At 37.9% G+C, this 9808-nt stretch overlaps 1 protein-coding gene across 2 annotated transcripts; it reads left to right on the top strand.

Annotated features, from left to right (window-relative positions):
• The first annotated feature begins 4667 nt into the window (after positions 1-4667).
• On the top strand, positions 4668-8025 carry LOC148366657 (uncharacterized). 2 transcript variants are annotated; one of them, XM_088333448.1, is made up of 3 exons: positions 4668-4753; positions 6379-6537; positions 6604-8025. In XM_088333448.1, exon 3 carries the CDS (start codon positions 6632-6634, stop codon positions 7448-7450), a length of 819 nt encoding a protein of 272 aa, XP_088189574.1. In that variant the 5' UTR covers positions 4668-4753; positions 6379-6537; positions 6604-6631; the 3' UTR covers positions 7451-8025. The 2 variants fall into 2 exon arrangements, with proteins under 2 accessions (XP_088189574.1, XP_088189575.1); XM_088333449.1 differs by lacking the exon at positions 4668-4753 and adding an exon at positions 4773-4911.
• The last annotated feature ends 1783 nt before the right edge of the window (positions 8026-9808 follow it).

The following is a 9808-nucleotide window of genomic DNA, read 5'->3' as shown; positions in this document are numbered from 1 at the left end:
CGGTGGCGTGGGTCTTGTCACAAGTGGGGGCGCTTTGCTCCTACTTGAAGCTGCTCGTGCATTTGACGAAGGTCCTCCAATTTCATTTTAATTTTGTATAATGACAAAATAACACTCATACATCTTTAGTTGTGTGCTGTGTGTTATTATTTGCTGATCCAGGATTGTTATCATTTTTTGTAATAGTCGTATACTCTTAATGGTAAATGGTCTGCATTTTTATAGCGCTTTTTCAAGGCAATGAAGACCTCCCAAAGCGCTTTACAATCTGCTTAACACTTACCCATTCACACACACTCACACACCAATAGGGAGTCAGCCTCTAAACGTTTTGAGGATAATCAAGATGGTAAATGGTCTGCATTTCTATAGCGCTTTTCAAGTCAATGAAGACCTCCCAAAGCTTTACAATGTGCTTCACACTTACCCAGTCACACACACTCACTCACACACCAATAGAGAGTCAGCCTCCAAACGTTTTGAGTATAATCAAGATGCTAAATGGTAAATGTTCTACATCCCTATAGCGCTTTTCAAGTCAATGAGTTTAAAGTCAATGAAGACCTTCCAAAGCACTTTACAATGTGCTTCACACTTACCCATTCACACACACACACTCACAAGGCGCCTACCTGCTTATTGGGGGCATTAGGGATTCACTGTCTTGCCCAAGGACACTTTGACATATAACACGTAGAAGTCGGGAATCGAACCTGTGATCTCTTGACCCCAAGACGAGCGCTATACCTCCTGGGCTAAAGCTGTCTGCTCATGAGGTGGTACTTTAAATTCAAACACTCATTTTATTTGATGAAGCTGGTTAAGATCTGCAGCAAAATACTATTACAGCGTCCTAAAAGCATTTTATTGTTCCAATGTCGGATCAATTTTGGCCAGTTTAAGCATTTTTCTTAGAAAAACAGGTCAAAAAAATATAGTAAAATCGCAAATTACAGCTAAAATATTAACCTAAATATATAAACTGTACTATCTGCGTCCTAAGCCACCATGACCATCAATGATAAATATAACTTCATACTGACAATTCATGCGGCATAACAATTGAAGCATGAAAAAACATGGATGAAACTGATCGATAATGACGTCATCTCGATGTAAGTTTAACCATTTGGGGGGTTGAATGAAGGTGTGACGCTACTTTGGGGTGGTTCCGCTCCCCGTTCACCGGGAAAGCCAAGGGATCTCTATTGGGCTATAAAATAACCCAACTCCTAATAAGATTTGGGAAATCAATAACTATGAAAATTTGGGAACTACGGTTTATATTTTTTAGAAAATGTATATTGTCAGGTGAGTTTTTGTTCCATTTTCTTTCATTTTTGCTTCTTCACAATGTGAAGAGAATCAAAACAACCTGAAGGATTTTATACATTTGACTATAAAAGATTTTATACAATTGAATACAAGTTACATTTACTGAGTGCAATGAAGATTTTTACCGAGTGGGATTAAGTTCAATGAGCAGTGAAAGTTCAGGGCACCCTGGCCTGGTACGAAATGTGGTTTACAGGAGTGGCGGGAGCTGACGTAAGACTGATAAGATAATCAGCACTTCTTGACGAAGAGGGGCCCTGATGACGTTGAAACACTCGGGGATGTTTTGACCATTCCAGACATCGAGGCCAGGTGGTGGAGCCCACGTGGGTGGCTTCCCGGGCTCGCCGTTGGGAGGAGCCGGCACACCAGCTTGCGAAAAGACGTGGGCCGAGAGAAGAAAGGCTGAGGACTTCAGAGGAGGCTTGACAGAGACTCGAGTGACACTAATTCGGCCATATTCGATGGAGTTCACTTAGTTAAATGCTTTAAGAAAATAAATCTGCCCCCGTGTGGAAATGCCGGTCTCTTGCCCCTATTTTCCATCAAAAAAGAGCGTGCATTATTAGGTGAATGTAGGTTGTGTTTGGTTAATGGAGTCAGATAACTCATTCGAACAACTTGGTAAACAGTACATTTTAATAATTAATTCCTAACAAACCCAAAATCTGTTTTTTTAGTTAGTTACAATGTCTAAAAAAATATATGATAAAATAAAAATAGACAGATGGAAAAACTGCATTTGTATCATCCTTTTTCATGAATAAGAGCTTACAATGTTAAAAAAAAGGGGAATATGAAGTTAAATGCCCCCCTACTACAAAACTTATTTTAAAGGTAGATACATTTGCAAAACACAATTATTTTACATTAAGTCTGATCACAAGAAGCACCTAAAAGTACGCAACATTTCTACGGCAGCTCTTTGTGGACTGGACAAATCCAGCGCCCCCATTTTAATGATGGTGGCTCTTGGAGGCAAAATGGCGACGAGGGAATGCCATGTCGAGGTGGCGGCCATGTTAGTAAGGGCAAATTTCCTTCCTGGGCTGTTTCAACAAAACATATCGAGTTAACATTATTTCAAATGATATAATATACTAATTATAATAATATATCAAGAATTCATATAGCCAGGATTGTTTTCAGATCGCTATTTATCAATTGTACCGAATCAGGAGAGAAAATGAAGCATTAAAAACATGCAAATAATGATGATTCGTTAAGTATAGAAAAAAAATGTTATTTGTAGTCAAGTCAAGTCATGTTTATTTGTATAGCCCTTAATCACAAGAAGTCACAAAGGGCCACATAGGATACAGACAACTATTACACCATCAATAATAATATTTATTACACCAAAAAAGAAAAAAAAACTACAAAAATACTACTACAGGTGTAACGGGTGTAATAATAACTTTTGTTTTATTGAAATTTCTGCGGAAATATGTGTATAGTTTTTGGTAAGTGTCCTGCAATTATGAGTCCAACAGTGCCACCTGCTGGCATGGGGTAGGGTTTGTTTTGGCTTTTGACATGTGACCGGAAGGCGGGGTTTTGTTGGCAGTCTACAGAGTGAGCTGCCAACGGTAAGACACATCTTTTGGTGCTCCACAAAAGAAGTTCATTTTAAACATTATAACCACAGCTGTCAAATCTCTTAACATGCACAGTAATGTGATTGATGTTGTCAAGCTGTTTGGATTTATTTTCGTCTTGTTTCTGTTTTACTAAAATGTTAATTCCCCTTATAGAGATCAAAGAGATCAAAGCCAGCAGAGAAGCTAATGTTGTGACTCATTTCATCTGCAGGTAAATTGTATCCGTTTTTATACTCATTATTGTTATTATTTCTATTTTCTCATATATATAAAAAGTATGATGTTGGTTAAAATTCAGACTAAAGAAAATATGTTGAATTGTAAACGTTAAAAAAACACTATGCGATCTCTTGTAAAAATGTATTGTGATATTCTAAAATGTATTCTATGTAAATTGAAAACAAAGCTCTATGATATGCTTTGGGTAGTCTACAGAGCAAGCTGCCAACGAGATCAGAGAGATCAAAGCCAGCAGAGAAGCTAATGTTGTGACTCATTTCATCTGCAGAAACTGTAATAAAAACCTCATCATCCAGTCCAGCGTGAATGTGGATCTTTGGTGTGACAGGTACACCGCGGTTACACAGGGATTCTATAATACAAAAATACTACTACAGAAATATTACATAGCAACTAAAGAACTACTACGAAAATACTGATTCTGGCATCTTCAATTTGTTTTCCACACTTTTCTCGTCACTCGTCTTAGAATACTCATCATCTTTTATGTGATTTTAAATTACAAAAAAATCATCCTCTGTCAATCCATCTTTCAGTGATTAAATGTGATTTTTTTTTTATTCTGGTTAATTTTTTTTAAGCAGCCAAGAATATTTATAATATTTTACAAATCAATATAAATTCAAAGCCTCGATGCAATAAGTGTGTACAATTTAAAACGTCAATCACTTGATTTTATCGAATTATTGTACACCACTTCAATATCCAGAACAAAACACTAATAATCCAATCATAGATTTTGAAAGAATTGGAGACAGTTTTTGAGTATTTAAAGACACATATTTCACAAAATAACAGCTGAAAAGTAAAAAAAAAAGATTTATTCAGCATTTTACAAACGTTTTCTTGTGTATTAGAGAACAAAAGAGGGCGCTCCCTTTCGATTTCAATAATTCCTAAAGAGTTCAAAAACCTGCATAAACGTGTTGTTTGGGGGTCATAAAATTGTTTATTAATTATGTTTTTTTCAACTTAAATCTTTGATATTTATGAAATCGTAATAGATAAAATGATGATCAGAGATACACCGTCCCGTTAGTTTTTTTTGATAATACCAGGTTTGGCCAGAGGTTGGCGATCTTGCACCACAGAAGAAGTGCGTACAGTATTATTATTTTTTTATTTTTTTTTTCATTGATTTATTTTTAACGTATTTATTGAGCATTGCATCTTTACTTACAACATTCGCAAAAAAATACGCAATTGTGCCTATTTATGGGAATAATGAATGCAGCAGAAGTGCTTATCTATTAAAAAAATACAAATAAATACGATTTAGGTCATGTTTAAGTCAACACAAAAGGGAGATCCATAAATACTGTACGTATACTGTATATCATTGTACATTGAGTTGATTTATGACATTTAAAATAATTAAGAATACTCAAAGGGTGAACTAAACGCCCTTATTATGATATCGCTTGAGTAGAAAAACGTTAAAAGACGGTTCATTATTACATGCAAGAAACACATTTGGCCTAAAGGTGGCGATTTCATTCGAGCCAGGAACAATTTGTACCATAGAAGAAGAAGCAAAGGGGGACTTTACGTAGAGGAAGAGCGCGTATGAAAACAAGGTAAACAGTTTAACTATTCGTTCTTATTATTACATAATTCGAGTCACATATTCTTTTATCTATTTATATTGTTCTCCACCTAAAAAGTAGTTTAAGTCTGCATTGACCAAAGTGACGCGTTTATCTTTCTTTAAAATAAAATCTCGGAGACGCCTATGGTAAGTGTTCCTTTTCTGATTTTCACCATATCATATGACGAGTCATTCTCAAATACAGTCGAGCCCCCGGCATACGAAGAATGATAAGTATTACTTAAGTGTTATAGCGGTGAATTTGATTAGATTCAATTGTGAATAAATTAATGAAATTGTGTTTACCTTTGGTGTGATGTAATCGAGCCGGTACATTGGAGCTGCGGGTGGATGCACAGGGGAGGCGGAGATGCCGTATTCAAATTCAACCTGATGTCTAAAACGTCCACTTTCAAGAATGATAATGCATATTTATTTGCTTTGATCCCTTCCTTAATTATGATACCAATCCAGATAGTTGATTGGTTACGACCATACAACGTGGACAGGGTAACCAAAAGCAAAAAATCAAGATTAAAAGATTGAATTAATCCATCAATCTAGACATCTCTCTCTCTCTCTCTCTCTCTCTCTCTCTCTCTCTCTCTCTCTCTCTCTCTCTCTCTCTCTCTCTCTCTCTCTCTCTCTCTCTCTCTCTCTCTCTCTCTCTCTCTCTCTCTCTCTCTCATTCATGAAACGCTTGGATTGTTTTTGTATTATTCTGTTGTCAAAACGTCAATATTTGAATAGAGGAGGAAATTCAAAACGCTCCTTTTCAAAAACCAATTAGTCGAAAAAAGAATCGACCGATTCTTCGATTGTTCATATAATCCTCGGGAGCAGCCTTTAGTTTCTCCCTCGTGGATTTCTCTTATCACGGGTTTGTTTGGGAACCCCCGCCATGCTAGGGGTTTCTGTGATGCAGGGGTCTCCAACATGGCCCCCGTGGGTACCAAGGTGCCCTTCAAGGACAGTTGAGGTGCCGCGAATTGGTTCTGGATATAGATTACCAGTGCTGTGGGTCATTGTGATTTTCTAGTGAAATTGTTTTTTTTTTGTGGTTGGCTAAGTCAAATTAACCTTACTTCCTATTTATCTCTCTTCTTCTGTTTCTTTCTTTCTATCTTCTATTTCTTTCTGTCTTTTTCTATCTTCTATTTCTTATTGTCTGTCTGTCTTTCTTTCTGTCTCTATTTCTCTGTCTTTCTTTCATTTCTTTCTCTACTATTGTGTCTTTCTGCCTTTCTTTCTTTCTTTCTTTCTTTCCTTCTTTTTCTGTCTTTCTTTCTGTCTTTATTTATTTACTTCCTTCTCTTTCTTTCTCTTTGCCTCCCTCCCTCCCTTTCTCTCTCTTTCTTTACTTCTATCATTAATTCTTTCTCTCTTTCTTTCTCTCTTTCTTTCTTCCTTTCTTTCTTTCTCGCTTTCTCTCTCTCTCTCTCTGTCTCTCTCTTGTCTGTCTTTCTTTCTCTTTTTCTTTCTTGTTTTTTTTTCTTGTCTCTCTACCTCTCGCTTTTTTCTCTCTACCTCTCTCTTTTTACTCTCAACCACTTTTCTCTTTACCTCTCTCTCTTTTCCCTTTACCTCTCTGCCTCCTCTATTTCCCTCATGCAGTGGTTAGCACGTTCGCCTCACACGTGAAAGGTCCCCAGTTCTAGATCGAGTGGCCTGGAGAGGAATGGGCGCCACCAGGTTGCACTTGCCCAAGACGCACCACAGGAAATCGTGGCCCTACGACCTGTGTGCTTAGTGGATCCTACCAAGCATATCAAAGTGGGTGCCCTTTGCACTAAGAAGTAGCAAAAAGTAGTTTGCACGCTTTCTTTTGATTCCTTGCAGGAATCGGAGAATACAATATCCTCCTGAAATGGAGAAAAACTCAATTCCTGCTGACATGAAATCAGAAGAAGAGCGAGAATCTTCCCATATTAAAGAGGAAGTGCTCGAGACCGATCTGGCTTATCTACCCGTTATCGTCGTCGACGTGAAAAGCGAAAACGGCCAAGATTCGGGTGACGAGAAGCGAGAGACACCGAGTGGCAGCTCGCGTCAACTCTTGAAGAAAGAAAACGGAGGACCCGGGGAAAACCACTTCTTTGCTCACGCTTCGGATAGCGGTTTCATTTTACATTCCTCGGACAATAACTACGAACGTTCGGAAAACGATACCACCGAATGTTCCCGATGCGGGAAAACCTTCGGTTCCAAATGGGGTTTGAAATCCCACGTGAGAATGCATACCGGAGAGAAACCGTTCGCCTGCTCTCACTGCGGCAAAAGCTTCTCCATCAAGAAAAGTTTATTGAGGCACACGAGAACGCACACGGGAGACAAACCGTTCGCTTGCTCCGTTTGCGGACATCGAGTCATCCAAGAGACGCATTTGATCTCCCACATGAGGACGCACACCGGAGAGAAACCCTTCGCATGCTTGGTTTGTGGGAAGAAATTCACTCAGAAGGGGCATTTGAGAACCCACACCAGGACACACACCGGGGAGAAACCTTTCACCTGCTCAGTGTGCGGCTTCAGTTTCGGCGATCGTTCGGCAATGGCCAGACACGTGATGAGACACACGGGGGAGAAACCTTTCCGTTGCAAAGAGTGCGGTAAACGGTTTTCCCGTAAGGATCAAGTGAAAAGGCACAAGTGTTCTGGCGAGAAGAGAAACAGGAAATTAAGCTAAAATTAGAGAAATCGGTAAATGTGACTCTAAATCAAATGTAGTATCATATAGCGTCTTTTATTGTTGAGAATATATACAAGGACACACACCGGGGAGAAACCGTACCCATGTTCTAAATGCCATACATTTTCGCAGTAAAAGAATATTTAGTAGCTCACAACAGAACACATATCGGGGGGAGAGACTTTATTCTTGCTCGCTGTGTGGTCCGCGATTAACTCAAAAGATCAGTTTAAAAAAATCACATGACAATACACACGGGAAAGAAACCGTTCGAGTGCACTCACTGCGGTAAAAAAATCCCCATCAAAGGACAGTTGATAACACACACAAGAATACACACTGGTGAGAAACCATTCGTCTGCAAACCGGGTTTCAGCGATCAACATTTATGGCAGTGTTTCCCGATGTTTTTGGAGCTGTGGCACTGTTTTTTTCTTTCATCAAAAAATCTCGTACCGCACTGTCCTTTGGAAAAAAAATGAAATTGAATCCCCAGCACCAGTTTCAGTTTTTTGTTTTAGCTTGTATTATCATGTTGTCTGAATTAAACTGGATACTGTTATCTCATCATATATGTGTGTGTATCTGTGTCTAGTATTGCGAGTTATTCTTTTGATTTCATAATTTTGCTGCATTTTGGGGTTTTACTTGTGCCTAATTTGTTTTCACACCTGCACTTTTTATATTCTTTAGACCAATTAAAATCACCTTTAGAAAATAATGCTGTAATTGAAATTCCCCCAAAATTATGTTCAAGATTTCTTTTTCAATATGGCACACCATTCCCCCCTAGAGGGCGCCCGCCTGGGGGGAGTGGCTGGATAGGGCCCACTTGTGCCTACTTTGTTTTTACACCTGCCCTTCTTTATTATCCCAATATTAATTCACTTTGGTCATTTTTACATTCTTTGATGTATTTGATTATTTTGTAGTTTTTTGTGTTTTCATACAACTTCTTAAAAAATACTTTGAAGAGAAAAAAAGATAAAAGTCTATCCAGGATAAATAGGAAAAAAACTAAAAAGCAATGTAGTGCTTAGAAAACTAGCTCAAGTTGTAATCCTGTTTCCTGCAATAGTATATATTCTTTCATTTTCATTTAGCAACAACAAAAAGAAAACCATTTACAAGATGTTTTCACAATTTTCCACTCGTTTAGGGTTGTGATGGCCCTGGCATAGAAGCCGTTTCTTAGGCAGTCCTAGTTTTAAGGGTGACAGTAATAGGTCAAAGAGGTGGTGGCCGGGGTGGGAATCGTCTTTTATAATGTTAATAGTATTGCAAGCCGGCAATGTCTTCCAGACTGGGCAGAGAGCGTCCGATGATCTCTTGGGTGGTGTTGAATACTCTAAATGTAATAAAAAATGCAATTTTTGGAAAGGCACCTGAGGGGGGATCATCCACCATGATGGGGATGGCAGCAAAAAAACATTAATCCTGAACCGAAACCCTTTTGATCACTTCCAAAATAAAATTTCATTTACAAAATAAAATACAAGAAAAGTACATCAGCTGACGTTTTTTTTTTACAAATGAAACAACACGATTGTAAAACAAATGTATTAAAATGGAAATGAAAATAATCCTGATGAAATGAAGAGAGTACATGTTTTAAGAAGAAATCAAATCAAAAGTAAACAGAAAAAAAATGACTCCAGTAAAAGTACTTTTACTTCAGAATAATAGGATTCAAGTAGAAGTAAGAAGTAGTCATCCGAATAATTATTTGAGTGAACGTAAAAAAGTACTTGGTGAAAAAAAAAAAGTCATATTTCTTGTGTTTTTTTTAAAACATCCCTTTAATTGGATCATTTTATCATCAAAACACAAATTAGTATATTTGGGGCTGCATTTATATACACTGCCCATTTAATACAGTAAAAAAACATTCCTAATCCTGCTCCAAAGTGCCACCTAGTGGTTGTTTGGGGTCACTGGTCAAATCTAAAAGAAACGAGGTCTCCAACAAAATGAATTCGCCTAAGGCTTAGGCCCTAAGCAGAGACTGATGCGTACTTACGTGGAGGGGATTTAAGTAACGGGAACAATGTAGCCTAATGTAGCGGAGTAAGATCACAGTTTCTTTTTCACAAAACTACTCAAGTTAGAGGCAAGTCAGGTCAAGTCACGTTTATTTGTTTGGCCTTTAATCACAAAGAGTCTCAAAGTGCTGCAAAGACCACAGACGATTATGACACCATCTCCTGATCTAAAACCTACATGAAGGCAAGGGAAAACCCAAAAACCTCAACATGAGGAAAATGAAGAAACCTTGAGAAGGGACCTAGAGTAAAAAGTATTGTTTATATAGTGATTTTAAAAATACACCTAGAAATACAAAATGTAATCGAGTAA

The sequence above is a fragment of the Urocampus carinirostris genome, chromosome 4, assembly GCF_059441175.1.
Source record: "Urocampus carinirostris isolate Australia breed hairy pipefish chromosome 4, RoL_Ucar_1.0, whole genome shotgun sequence".
Taxonomy (NCBI): domain Eukaryota; kingdom Metazoa; phylum Chordata; class Actinopteri; order Syngnathiformes; family Syngnathidae; genus Urocampus; species Urocampus carinirostris.
The sequence above is the reverse complement of the archived record's forward strand: the minus strand, read 5'-3'. Positions and strand labels throughout refer to the sequence as shown.

What these genes read in the sequence shown, in the direction of transcription:
- LOC148366657 (XM_088333448.1), top strand. Translation starts at nt 6,632, where the DNA reads ATGGAGAAAAACTCAATTCCTGCTGACATGAAATCAGAAGAAGAGCGA.